The 15,106-nt window shown below is 39.6% G+C and overlaps 1 protein-coding gene across 2 annotated transcripts in view; it reads right to left on the bottom strand.

The window, feature by feature from the left end:
• The window catches only part of DYNC1I1 (dynein cytoplasmic 1 intermediate chain 1), a 251,011-nt gene that overhangs the window by 106,048 nt on the left and 129,857 nt on the right, over nt 1-15,106 (bottom strand). For both annotated transcript variants that reach the window (XM_042476919.1, XM_042476920.1), the window contains exons 8-10: nt 13,361-13,523; nt 11,594-11,693; nt 5,275-5,400 (exon numbers count right to left, since the gene is read on the bottom strand). In XM_042476919.1, coding sequence (XP_042332853.1) covers nt 5,275-5,400; nt 11,594-11,693; nt 13,361-13,523 — 389 coding nt within the window. The remainder of the gene's footprint in view (nt 1-5,274; nt 5,401-11,593; nt 11,694-13,360; nt 13,524-15,106) is intronic.

Here is a 15,106-nt window from a genome sequence, read left to right as displayed (position 1 = left end):
GGGCTATTGTATTTTGGCCAGATCACTGGAAAAAAAATGAAAATGCTTGGTAAAGTAGAAAGCAATAGGAAAAGAAGAGCTTTTTACAGAAGTTTGTAGGATTTGAGCAGGGCAATTGATGAGTGTCTTGAGGTCTCCCATTCATAGGGATACCAAAAGTCGAAGCCATCCTGATAGCAGTTAACTACAACAACTGTCTGCACCACCAAACCAAAAAAATTGTGGTCTTTTGTAGACAGCCCCTTCAATACAGATCTTCCTGCCTCTGTCTGTCTGCATATATTGATACAGGGAAATTTTGAATACCCCTTTCAAGTGACTATCTTTTTCCTGATGAAATGGCCAGAACTGACCAAGAAACCACTCTTACCTACTTCTTCCAAGCCTGACCATGACTTATGTGCTTGTAATTAGAAACAGATACTTAAAAATAGCAACAGCAATGTATTATTTAAACTACTTCACTTACAAAGAATACCCTGTAATATCAGATCTGAGTACTTTATCAGTTTTAAGCTGCAACCGTAGACATGCTTATATGGGAGTAAGACCCACTGAAGTCAACAGAGCTTTCTCCTCAGTAGACAAGTATAGGATGGCAACATGTATTAATCTTTTTTGAAATAAGTACATATTTTGGGAGCATGCCTCTGATTCAGAGCTTTTGCTAAAAGGCCAGATTCATCCACCAGTACAGCCTTTCCTGGACTGGGATGAGCTAGCCATAATATCCATGCTCTGATCATTTCAGAGGGGCAGACACAGAAGGTGGTGTTGGGGGACTACTCTTTGGCTGCTGTCCTATGGGGTACCTCAGGGTTCTGTCCTGTCCTCCATGTTATTCAACATCTACATGAAACTGCTGGGAGAGGTCATGCAGAGTTTTGGAGTGAGGTGTCACCAGTATGCTGATGACACCCAGATGTATCTCTCCTTTCCATCTGATTCCAAGGAAGTTGTCTCTCTGTACTGAACCAGTGTCTTGTCACTAATGGACTGGATGAGGGCAAACAAATTGAAGCTTAAACCAGATAAGACAGAGGTTCTCCTGGTCAGTCGTAAGGCAGATCAGGAAATTGGGGCTTTGCCTGGTCTGGACAGGGTCACACTCCCCTTGAAATCTCAGGCTCACAGTTTGGGTGTGTTCCTGGACTCTGCTCTGAGCCTGGATGCCCAGGTTTCAGCAGTGGCCAGGAGTGCATTTGCACAGCTTAAACTTGTGTGCCAGCTGTGCCCGTTCCTTGAGACTTCAGATCTGGCAACAGTGACACATGCCTTGATTACATTCTGTTTGGACTACTGCAATGCACTCTACATGGGGCTGCCTTTGGAAACTGTTCGGAAACTTCAGCGGGTTCAAAACACTGCAGTCAGAATGCTGACCGGGACCAGTTAGGGAGCATATAACTCCCTTGTTAAAACAGCTCCGCTGGCTACATGTTCATTTCCGGGCACCAATGCTGGTCATGACCTATAAAGCCCTACACAGCTTGGGTCTAGACTATTTGAGAGACTGTATCTCCCCATATGAACGAGAAAGAGCCCTAAGATTTGCAGGGGAAGGCTTTCTCTTGGTCCCATCAAGATCACAGGCTCATCTGGTGAGGATACGAGAGAGCCTTTTCAGTGGCTGCTCCCATCCTCTGGAATGCTCTTCCTCAGGAGGTTAGGCTGGCCCCCTCCCTACTGGCCTTTCACTGCCAAGCAAAAGCATTTTTATGCCAGCAGGATTTCTGTACATAATGCATAGCAGGGTGGTTTTATGGAGCAGGTGGGTTTTCAGTCTGTTTTCAACATGAGCATATTTTATGTAATTTTATATTATATTTTATATTGTGTATTCTATGTGATTTTATATATAGATATTGTGTATTCTATGTGATTTTATATATAGACATTTTAATTGTTTGAATTTTATAATAATTTTAAAGGTTTTATCTGTGAGTTGCCTTGGATTCCTCTGGGGAGAAAGGTGGGATATAAATTAAATAAATAAATAAATATTTCAACAAGACAACTGCAATGCACTCTACATAGGACATTGCTTGATGATAGACCAGAGGTTGCAGCTAGTACAGGAGACAAGAAAGACTAGATATATTTTACTCATTCTGAATTCTCTGTGTTGGCAATCAGTGAGCCATCTGGACCAATTCAAGATATAACTATTTGCATACATAGCCCTATATAGCTGAAGACCCAGGTACTAGCAGGAGCAAAGGTAAAGGAGGAAGAAAAAGAAGACTGTATTATTTTCAGGTGTACAACTCAATGCAAATTAATAAGCAAAAATGAGAAATAGAATAATAGAGACGATTACAATAATTTTTGGAGGAGTGGCATAGGAGTGGACAGTTATACTGTACTCTGGGATCTACTAATGGTTAAGCACTACATCATCCTTTTTCTGACTAAAAATAAAATGAATAGTCTCTTCTGGAAGCCTGCAGGAGTAGAAATATATCTTGCATTGTTTAACATGTTGAAAATGTTTTCCATATCCAGTAGTGGACCTCCAGCCATTCTGCTTAGTTTGTTGTTGCAGTCCATGCAGCCTGCAAAAAGTCCTGAGAGCAGAAAACTAGCTTCTGGATCCACCACAGTTGCTTATCCCAGATCAGCCGGAAAAGGTTTACTCCCAGGGCCTCAAAGTAATATGTCTCATCAGGCTATGGAATGAATGTGGTAGGGCTTTCCTGGTGGTAGCACCTCAGTTGTGGAAATCCTTACTGTCAGAATTCCAGTCGCACTCCACAATTGAGTCTTTCAGGTAACAGTTAAAAACATATGCATTAGTACAAGATTGGAGGGAATAGGGAAGTGTTGAATATGCCTTTTACTGTAGCTTATTTGCATCGTTTTTATTGTCTTTAAGTAGACCTTTTCATTTGTGGTTTTAGACATTTGCAATCTGTCATTTCAACTATGTAGATTGTTAGTTGTCCTGATTGCCTATGAGGAAGGGCAGGGTATCAACTGTCTAACAACAACACAACAGCCATTCTCTTCTTTGTGTTTGTTCAAACATGATGGCATGAAAACTTCTGCATTTGTCCAATCATAGGGAATGGCTATTGTTTTACTTTCTGTAAATTGCACACATTTGATAAAGAACACTGTGAACACTAGGATGCAAGTCAGGGAATGTTTCCTTTGCACATTTTTCAGATATATATATATATAATATTTGCTTTCCACTTAGAAACCAAAGAATGACATCATGATCATCTTGAGCATAGCCTGCTTGTCTTCCAGGCTCTGAGGTAAGATGAAATGTTTGAGTGTGTTGTGTTTTTAAAAAGAATATATTTTCCATCTGAATAAGTGAACTCAGGCTTTATTCCACAGACCATGAGAAGGCATTCTAGCCAAGTGCCATCATCTCTTTTGCTCACATGAGCTATGATCAACCAATGAGGAAGAAGAAATTCCATCTGGCACCTTTGGTCTCTTCCCATTAGCCTTTTTCAGGATGGTAGATCCAACATAGTTCTAGCTAGAAATGCACTAGGGACAACCACTTAAAATAACTGTGGGGATTTTTAAAATATATAATGTGGCACAGTATCACAGCAATCATAAGTCCTTAGCTCATTCTTAAATCCAGCTCATTCTCTGATTCAGGTTATTTGTGGTTTGAAACGCTATATCATTTTTCATGCATTTCTGTCAGAAGCACAAGGAAAATCCTGACTGTTAAGGCAGACGTCCTCAAAACACTTCTCACATCCACCAAATCTTTCCTTATTTTAGTCTCAGCAAACCTGAACAAGAACAAAGAAACAAACACAACCAAACAGCTTTAAAATTAAGAGGAGGTGGTAATCAACACTTCTTCATAAGCAAATGAGTGCTTTGAGCACAGCACAGCCACACAAACAACAAAGTTTTACCAGGGTTAAAACAGGGCTGCTCACTCTAAGAGTACTGGCTGCAGTACTGGCTGTGGAGAAATAGCAGAGGCACCACCTGTAACATGTGCACACAGACTGATACCCGGTGATATAGACTAGAGTTGACTGCCTCAGACTCAAGTCAAACTCAAGTCACTTTAGTGACTCACTTTGGATTCAACCTGGCAATAAATGAAGCACTGGCTCAACCTGACCGACTCATGACTTGTATAATTTTAGCAACCGGCTTGGCAAGCAGCAGGCAAGACCTGCCCCCAGATCACAGGGAATGTTTCTTGGAGGAGAACAGTAAATGTGTTAGGCAATGGACTTGAAGGATCCTTCTAAAACTGCTGAAAAGCTCCTCTAATTGTGGAAGATAAGTAGTTAGTATTTGTTATTACCTGGATGGGAGACAACCAACAAATACCAGGTGCAATATGCAGGAAGGAACTGACAAAACCACTTATGAGTATTCCTTGCCTAAGAAAACTCTGAAATTAATGGAGTTGCCATAAGTCTACAGGCAACTTGAAGGCGCATGCAGACAAACACACTTTCAGATTACAACATCTGGAAGTCAAGACATCATGAAAGAACTCCCAGTTTTAGGCAAGGATTAAGGATGCCAGGTGAAATAAAGGACAGGGCTCTTGTCCCTTAGTTTAATACTTTCTCCTCTTTTACATCGCCATTAAAGGGACAGAAGCACTGCCCTTTATTTGACCTGTCAACACTTGTGTAGACTGTGTCACCTGTTCTCCACAAGACACAGATATCTTGGAGCCAGTGCAGACACACCTTTCATTTTGCAGACCTTCTTCTGTATTCCTTGCCTCCATGGTTAATGTGCAGCAGTGAATGACAGTGAGGAGGCATCGATGCCAAAACTGCTTGTCAAATAGCAATTGCTGATAACTGTAGCGCTAATCACAATTCTTCTGCACTATCAGCAAAACTGGTATTCACTAATGCCTTCTGTAGAAAAGCACTGAAATGCTGCAATATCCCTCCAAACAATATTAAACAGCATGCAGACAACTTTGGAATAGAGGACACAAGGAAATTTATGTGGGTGGGAAAGCATATGTTGCCAGCTGAAGGAGGAAGTGGTACGCCACACTTACTTCATAAGTGTGAGGTTTTTATAACAAACCCCCTTGAGGATTGTTCAAAATAGACAGAAAATGACACACAGTCTCCAACTGGGCTATGTTGTTGTTTTAGAAGATTGTATGCAGACTAAAAACATTCACATTCTTCCTAGATGCTTTCCAAAAAGGATCTATTTTTAACTGCAACCTCTTCCGAATGGTAGGGAGATGAGACACACTAGTTTCAAGCACCTCTTGTAAGAAGCAAACCTCTGACATTCTCTTACCTGACAGTGAAAAACATACTCTGGTGTTGTTTTCTTAAATTTCATGTTCCAAACCAATGCCACCCCATCAGGTTCATGTGGGGCATCTTCATTATTGTTATATGAAGCAACCATCAGTTCAGGGTACTGTAAAGAAAACAATATGCAGTCAGTGCTTGCTACTAATCTGATTTATATCCCATCTTTCTCCCAAGGTGTAAAACAAAATATATTGAAACAATACGTGATACATGTTTTAAAATCATTAAAACACTTTAATCTATCTGAATATGCTGAGATGGGCAAAGGGAGTGAGTGCTGAGAAAAATGAAAGAAGTGCATAGGTTAAAAATGAAATAATTAATAACTAATTAATAATTAATTTTCCTGTCCAAAATGTGTCCAAAATTATGTTTATATATTTATCTTCTTTAAAAAATTATTTTCCAAATGCCTTCAGAGGGAAAAAGCTAGCCCTACTTTATGGGAGTATTGCCTAATCCTGTGTATTGTTTACTTGGAAATACATCCCAATATTTTGTCAATATTTAAGCCATGGGGCTTTTGGGGGGATATATATATATATATATATATATATATATATATATATATATATATATATATATAAAATCATAGAATCGTAGAGTTGAAAGAGACCACAAGGGCCATCCAGTCCAACCCCCTGCCATGCAGGAAATCACAATCATAGCTCCATCTAAGTTTAGAATGATTGTGGACTATTTATCCATGACATTTTAATTGTATTTAAAGATATACCATGTTAGTGTGTTTCATTATTAAAAAAGAAATAAAGAAATCCTTTGAGACCAACGGGTTAAAAAAGGAGATTTCTAGCATAAACCTTCATGGACTTCTGTCCACTTCATCAGATGCATTTTTAATTTATTTGTGAAAGTATTATCCAGGCTTTAGGTATGAAAATGCCCTTGCAAGCTTCACAACACAAATGAACAAATAGGTTAGCTCCTCATATAACATGTTACCTGAAGCATTTTAGCATATTAGCTCAACCTTCTTATTAGGGACCCCAATGTTGCTAGCCTACAAAAAAATAAAGTTACTTACCTGCTATTTATTCATAACAAGCACCCTTCTTATAAATAATAATAATAATAATAATAATAATAATAATAGGCTAACAATTTTTTATTTCAGAAATAAAAGCTCAGACTCATTTTCTATTATGACTCCTTGAGCAACACGCTTAGCTTTCTTTTTTTTGGCTTCTGCCACAGAGGAAGTGGAACCATTTTTTCCATAAGCAGGACAAAAACTGGCTAAGAAAAGGCATAGAGCTCTGCTTCACTTTTGCCAGAGTGCAGGGGAAAGGGCTTCACTTGATTCATATTCAGGAAGGCAAAATAGTGACTTTGGTTGCTGCCACACTGCAGAGTTTGACACCACATCTGTCATGGCTCCATGCAATGGAACACTGCGATTTCTAGTTTGTTTTGGTACCAGCGCTCTCAGACACAAAAGGCTAAATATCTCACAAAACTACAAATCCTAGAATTCCATAGCACTGAGCCAAGGGAGTTAAAGTGGTATCAAACAGCATGACTTCTGCAGCTGGTGGGAAAGAGTCAAATCATCCTGTTTTGTGCCTCAGCAGCAGCCCGCTATACTCACCTGCAGGGGTTTTAATACCTTGGCCTCTCCGTAATTCTTAGTTGCCAATGGCAACCGGGAGAAGGATGAAATACAAGGCTATTCATTTATTTAAAGTTATTTTCATCCAGCCTTCACATATTAAAAAAGGTTTCAAGGTGGCTTGCAATAACAAAAATCAAAATGCATGAAAATATGATAACAAAAACTACAGCAAAAATTGGGAGAAAAGATTCCAAACAGGAAATAAAACTATGCAACCAGAAGTTTAAAACCACAATAAAAAACAGCTAAACAACAACAATAGATACCTAACTGTCTAATTCCCTTTAAATGTCCTAGTAAAGGCACTTGAAGCCAGGAGGTACAAACAGAGTTGTGTGGGAAAAGGTGGCCAATTTTGATTCATATCTGTTCCTCAAAGATGGATAAACATGAAATTCAAATCCGGCACAGGAGGAGGATGCTATCTAGAATAGACCATGGTAGAAATAGCTGGCTGGGTTTCTTTTTAAAATGTGTTCTTCTTTACAAAATGTGTAAAGAAGTAGTTTTTTACACTCACATGATATGCAGTACGGGCATCTGTTTTTAATATTGAAACTACTGGAATCATAATGCCTAAATTATGCCTTTCATTTTGTGTAGTGATTGCCAACTTTTTCCCCCCTCTAAAAGAGCTGTACTGCCATTTTCCAGCTACATAGCAAATAGAAATTTATCCATATACAATTTTGTTCATCCCTTTGTTATAGCTTTAATTTCTATTACATCTATTACCTATTTGATTTTTGCCTGACACTATTCACAAGACTTTGTCGTAAGAAACGTTGGTAACTATATACATAAACTCAGCTTCTTAAAGCTCTTCCTCACATGTGGATTTCCTCATTGACTTGGAATGCATTGTAAATTTTAGCAGGAATGATTGCAGAGTGAAGATAGGGGTCACAAAATGTTCCTCATCTATGCCACAGCCTGTATGTTTTCTGAGTTGAGTCCAGGTAATAGTACCAATTTTTGATAGGTCCCCTCCTAAGCAGCTTGACACACCTGCTGACAGGCTTTAACAACTTAGGGACATGATGATGAACCTATGGCACACATGCCTTCTCTGGCGTGCAAAGCCATTTCTGAGGGCATGCAAAGAGATGGAAGGGCGGGTAAGTATACATCTGTCTCTCTGGAGATAGCTAAAGGCATGGGGGGGGGGAGAGTAGGTACAGGCGTGTGCCTCTTCTTCCCCCTGCCCTCTTGGGTCTTCATCTGTCTTTGGGGAAGTCCCACCCCAGAAATTCCACCCCTAGAAGGTGGAAGTCCCATCCCTCAGAAGTCCCATCCCCACCAGAAGTCCTGCCCCCTTGCACTGGGTAACAGATGGTATGGGGATGCCTTTGGGTTTGGCACTCAGTCTCTAAAAGGTTCACTATCACTGACTTAGGGCTTGTCTACATGGACAAATTAACCTGAATTCCCCCTAGACATGCCGCTTCCTGTTTACATGACACAGGATCAAAATGCTGAATTGGGTGTGGACTGTCTTCATGATGCCTGGACCCAATTCAGGGCTCCCCCATCTACATTTAAATAACTTTCATTTTCTGTGGGTTTTTGGATCTCTTCACAGTGACAGCGGTGGCTGCATTCACTCATGGTCCCTGCAACCACCCATTGCTGCCAATGTGATCACAAGTCTTTCTGAGGTCAGTACAAGGCACCCAAAGTCAATAGCATGGCTCGGCAACTCGGTCTGACCTCAGCAGTAGCAGTAGGTGATGAACGAGAACCGCATGGGAAGGTACATGCCCATTGTTCACCATGAGAGCTGATAACCCACAGCATAAGAGAGCAGGGAATTCTGGGCCAGACCACTCTGGCCATTATAGACCTACTCTTAGAGAACTGATGCTGCAGCAATAGTAATAGCAATAGCATGTATATTTCTATACCACTTATCAGTGACCTCAGCACTCTCTAAGCAGTTTACAATCTGTAAGCTAATTGCCCCCAAGAAGCTGGGTATTCATTTTACCCATCTATGAAAGGATGGAAGGGTGAGTCAACCTTGGAGCTCTTGGGATCAAACTCACAACATTGTGCCTGCAGTACTGGCATTTAACTGCTGTGCCACCAGGGCCTCCAGGGCAGCATTGAGATTTTAGTGGCATGGAGCTCCCTGAACTCCATCTACCCAAGATGACAATATAGTTAAAATACATATGAGCATAGTAGGAGCATAGGGCCCACAAAGGTCTGAAAATGCTGCACGCTAGCACTAAGCTCGTTCCTGGTATTTTAATATATGCTGCTACCTTTAATGGCTAACAATCTGGTCAGAATAATGCTCTCCACTGTCCACCACCTTTCTGGTTCACATAGAAGTCAACACCACCACTTTCCCAAAGCTTGAATAAAGTTATCTTTGGGGTCTACAACTCCCAGAATGTCCTAGCCAGAGAGGTTGGAAAAGGTTGCTTTCACAATGTACCACAATGTGCTGTCATAGGTCTCTCCTACTTTGCAATACTCACAGGCCAAACATAGAAACCAGAGTTCAAAGCACTCTCTTAGACATAATACACAGTGGCACTGAGCATAGCTAAGGTGTATGTCCAAGACAGATAAGCATTTAGAGAAAGACTAGGTGAGACAAGGCCACCCCAGAACAAAGAATGGGAGACAGAACATGTTTGCATGCCTGAGGGGGTGAACGATTACACTTTGGCAGTTGCCTTCCAAGTAAGGTTTATCTCAGTGTCCCGGGAATACAGTAACTTGTGCTTGTTTTTTTAATATCAGATAAGAATTCCATGTAATTTCCAGCTCCTTGAACAGCCTAAGATAAGTGTTTCCTCAGGCTTGTTTCCCATTTCAGTGCAAATCCACATAGGCTTACTGGCCACCCACATATCATTGCATACCTGTCGCAAAACGGATTTGATTAAAACACATTGATGCAAAGCTCCTTTTTTTTTTTTTTTTAAATGAAGCTGGAGCAAAATGCCATTAAATAGAAATAGACCTCCAAGCTCTGTGCGATGTTCCTTCAAAGCAAGCAATGCCAATTTGAGTTTCTTCATGAGATCCAAGATAACAGGCTCATAATATACCATGCAGTTGGACTCAAAGACATAGTTGTGTTAGTCGGTATCAGTATACAAAGGTATTTTGTAGCACCTTTGAGATTAATTGAGAGAAAGAAATATGTCGTCTATATTACTTATACTACATATTTCTCTCTCTCAGTAATATACAATGAATAATGATGTTATGAAGGCTTAACTAGAGCCTGAAAAGGCTACAGTTTGGACTACTGTTTCAAGAATCCCTGACAGTATTGACTATGCTGGCTGGGGAATCCTCTGAGTGCAGATTTTCCAGGCTCTGCTCTCAGCATAAGACAGTACTTTTATCAGTTCAGGCAATGTATTTCTCTAGTCTAGCACAGTCTACTTGACTAGCAGGGGCATTTCAGCTGAGGTCTTGCATTTTGTCTGCTACCTGTTGCTGATTTTTTGTTAAACAGGAGATACTGGGAACATGTGTATACAAGTATTGTCCCTCCTCCCAAGATCTCTCAGGGACCGCCTCCTCCCGTACAATCCTCCCCGCGCTCTCCGGTCCTCTGGGAAGAACTTACTGCAGCCTTTAAAATCTAGGCTTGCGGCGACCTCCCAGAGGGCGTTCTCTGCTGTTGCCCCCAAACTCTGGAACGACCTGCCAGATGAGATCCGTCAGATAACATCATTAGACAGCTTTAAAAAAGCGGTCAAGACGGATCTCTTCCAGCAGGCCTTTCCAGACTAACCTTCCCAGCCCAGGTTCCCTGATTCCCTCATTCCTCCCGTGGCCCCATCTCAGTGATGGTCGAGGATCAACAGAGGGATATCAGGTTTTTAATTGCTGTTTTTATGCTTGATGTTGTGTTTTTAATATGTTATACTGTTTAATATTGTCTTAAGGGGGGGAGGGATAAAGTGTTTTTAATTGTTATATTTTATATTTTACTGTTGTCAACCGCCCGGATTGGTTTGCCATAGGGCGGTATATAAATAAATATTATTATTATTATATTATTATTATTATCTGTCCCAGAACCTGGCAAACTCACTTTTGTCCGCCAGCATGGCTAATTTTCCAACTTTTTCAAGATCTAACCCCAGGGACTGGGAATTCATAAACCTATTGATGAACAACTTACACCAGCCTCTCTCAGCATCAGCCAGGCTACTTGGATCAACAACACCTTGAGAGTAACAAAGTCCATTCACACTACAGAGTTATAGTGCTATTATTCCACTTTAACTGCAGCTGTTCCATCCTATGCAATCATAGCTTGATGAGGCACTAGAACACTCTGGCTGAAAATTTTAAATATTCTGCTCCTCAAACTTCAAATCCCAGGATTTCATAGGATGGAACCATGGCAGTTAAAAGTGGAATAATACTGCTATAATTCTGTAGTGTATATGGGCCCCAGGTCTCCCAATGTTGTTATACTATCTGTAGAACTATGGTGTCTTTAGGTATTTTCTATGAGGCCTGTGACATTTTAAATATTCTTTTTCTCTGTGAATTCCAGTATCATAAGAGTAGTAGTTTTCTACTTTGGTTTTCTAGCTGAAGTAGTCCAAGTTCCTGAAAAGAGTAGCCTAATGTTTTAGATGCTGGCCAGAATATCTAACTTGTGTACCCTTTTTATACATCTTACCTGAATGGACCAATCCATACAAGTGACAACTCGATGCTTTGACCAATGCTCATCATAGAACTGTCGGTTAAAGGAAAGGTTGGCTCCAGCCTGGACATCTCTATATGGATTTGAATGAAAGTTGTGCTTCAGTTATAAGTAAAGGTACAATTTATTTAATTCAAGTCAGTTTACAATAATTTTTTTTTTAAATTCCAACTAAAATATTAATTTAATAAAGTAAGAAAGAAATTAAATATCATGAAATATTATTATTATTATTAAATATTATTAAAAGCATGATTGAAGACAGCTAAAAACACTAAAACATATTTTAAACAATAGTTTCAACAAAATATTAAGATAAATAATTAAAAAGCACATCATTTTACACACCCACTACAACTTCATAATTAAAATTTAAAGGCCTTCCTAAATAAAAATGTCTTCAGCTGCTAGTGGAAAGCGCAGGAAGAGGGCCAACTGGATCTCTAATGGAAACAAGATCCCTAGTTGAGAGTTGGTAACTTAGGATAATTAAATTGACACAGTCTGGATTACTGATCTTTTCTTTCTTTGACTACATGAAAAGCTTGGGAAAATTATTTTTATTGGCTACTGCTCCTAGAATCCTCCAGTTAGAATAGCCAGGGGTTACGGGAATTCTCAGAGTTGTTTAAAAAAAGAAAAAGTATGGAATAGCAAAACATATGTTCTATCAAAACAATACAAATGTGTGTCATTGTATACCCAGTGTGTAAATACTTCACCTGACCCATATTTAATTCTGGTCAAAATACAAATCCATGAAAATTAAGATATGGAGCATAATTGACCCAGCATTCAAGTGACAGAGGGATAGCTGTGTTCCCTAGCTGTTGTTTTCTACACACACTATGTAAAAGACAAAAAATACCCTGGGAAAGTTTCACACACTGCCCACAACACAGAGTATTATTGATGACTTAATAGTAAGTGGTAAAAGACAATTATTTTGTCCATCCATGCAAGAATGAATCATTACAGTAGTTTTCTCCCTGCTATGGAAGAAAGTGAATAATCATCTGCAGTATTCTCGCTGTATTTGAATGTCCAAAAGTATTATGTAGGAGTTATTCTCCAGAGAAGAAAATGTTTTCTTGATCAAAAAAATACCCATGTTTTCACACTGGATTGCCTATGTCTCCAGTGCAGGAAACAAGGATTTTATTACCTGTGCAGAAAACCAAATTTCTGCACAGAAAATTTTGGGGGGGGGTGTTTACACACACACAGTTTTTCTCTGCAGAATTATTCCTGTGAAACGCTTTGGGATGTCGAAGACCAGGTGAAACTGTACACAATTCTTGCTGGTCCATTATTCCTCTGTGTGCGTGGGTGTGTGAGTGTGTTTGTGATTTACTGCTTGGAAACTCATTTGTCTATTTGGGAATGAATAATTGTGAATATCCTTTTCATCCCCAGTCAGTATCCAGGATTCCTGCTGTATGTCCTATGTCCAGAACATTGAGTTCATTTGTATAGAAGATAGTCAGGAATTAGTTTAGCATTTGCTCATTTTAAATACAGTGAGCAAGTTATCATTAAATCAGGGCAATCAAGAGTGCAAGTATGTCCAAAATAAAAAGGTAAGAATATGGCAGAAAATATCTCACTGACTGATCTGATAACCAGATTAATTTAATCAGTAAAGTAATACATAAAAATATCTACAGGGTGCTTCTCTATCAGTCAAATGTGATGACTTATTTATTTACTGGGTAACACAATAGAAGAAAAACAACTGACCCATCTTTCTCTTCTACATCTCGGCCACTGTAGTCAAAGAAAATGTTTGAATCTTCAGCTAGCGCTCGCTCAATCACACGTATAGTCCGGTCAAAAAATATGAGGAACTCTTCTGAATGGACTATCTGCTGCTTTTCCTCTTCTGTCAGTTCCCTAGGAGGAGCTTATAAAAGTATATTTGAAACATTAAACATGCTAGCATTAAAATATTTCCAGCTGAATATCTTAGGAAAGAAAGAAAAACTTCTGTTGCAGTCACAGTAGCATTGATAAGCTTCCTTACAAAGAATTCTTTTGGAACCCTTGAAATGTTCTATGGCATAGTCTTGGAATGTTGGCTCTATACTTAAGGTATCCTGTATCTTATGTATTTATTATTCTGAAGTAGAAAATACTTAAGATCCAAAATAAAATAAACTTCACATTCATAACTTCAAGAAACACTTTTGGCTGATGTTTATTGAGAAGCTGAGCTTGGAAAAGCAATAAATATAACCTGCACCTGTCATGGTTCAGGTGGGATGGCCAGACTTCATCTTCTTCCTTCTCTTTAAAAGTTTTTGAATGTCCCATTCTTCCCCCTTCTCCTAATTTTCCCCTTGCCCTAGGTTTGCTTCAATTGCTACAAAATGAATAGCATTCAGTTAGCTCAGCATGAAGCAGACTGCATTCCAGAGAGAAAGAGATGGACTCTTACCCTTCCCAATAGGGTCAGAATGACACCAAAAGTGGCTGCCAATCCAGCCATTTAAGAACCTTTGAAGGAACATCTGTGCTGTGTGATCACAAATTGCTTCTTGGGATAAAGAAAATGAAAATTAAAAAATCAGGGGGAGTGGGTCTTTCCTTGAAGAAATCCCCTAGAACTGCACACAAAGCTCTCTTGCTCTCATATACATTTCCCCCTTTAATGCAAACCAGGTCACATGTGGACAAGGATCATCGGAGTATTAATGAGGAAGGTGATACATGTTAGACAAGGTTGTGGCAGTTTGCTTTTGCTTGAGCCTACTGGGAAAGGTAAGACTCCTCCTCTTCTTTTACTCCCTTGCCCCAATGAGTTAACTGAGTGGAAACTACCTTCGCACTTTGAACTTAGTTTGCAGCAATGGAAGTAAACTGAGGACAAATGGCAAAAGTGGAAGGAAGAGGGACACTGGTACAGTTCAACACTGAAGAAGCAGGACAACAGAGGATTAATCAGGACTGTTGAGGTGTATGAGCTAGTCATGTAGACCTCAATGAACCACATAAGCCAACAGTCTGACTCAGTATAAGACAGATGCCCATGTTCCTTTTTCTAACATTTATATGTGGGCAGGGAAAGACATCTGCCACCTTTATGGGAGGATTTGTTCCTTCCCATTCATAGGTAATGTTGGGAAGCTTATTATGTTCATGCTTGCTGAGACTATGAGGTTATAGGTTTCTTACTTTAACTTTCTCTCTGGCACAACCTGTGAATATTTTATCTCTTGTTTGACAGCTTATAAGGCAATAAAAAAAACCAGTAATCTAGTGGCCCTGGATAGATGCGAAATATCTAGCCTGGTATCTATGAGGAACAAATCTGTCAGTTCTTCACATTTCATAAATAAAAGCAGAAGCTATAATAGAAACATAAAATATGATGAGTAAAAATCGAGGTTCCATATAAGCCTTTGGCAAGGCAGCCTTTTATTTCACTGGGGCAATGATGGTTGAACATAAGAGGTAGCCAGAAACCACAATGAACTATCTGTTACC

This window comes from Sceloporus undulatus, chromosome 6 (assembly GCF_019175285.1).
Source record: "Sceloporus undulatus isolate JIND9_A2432 ecotype Alabama chromosome 6, SceUnd_v1.1, whole genome shotgun sequence".
Lineage (NCBI taxonomy): Eukaryota > Metazoa > Chordata > Lepidosauria > Squamata > Phrynosomatidae > Sceloporus > Sceloporus undulatus.
The sequence above is the reverse complement of the archived record's forward strand: the minus strand, read 5'-3'. Positions and strand labels throughout refer to the sequence as shown.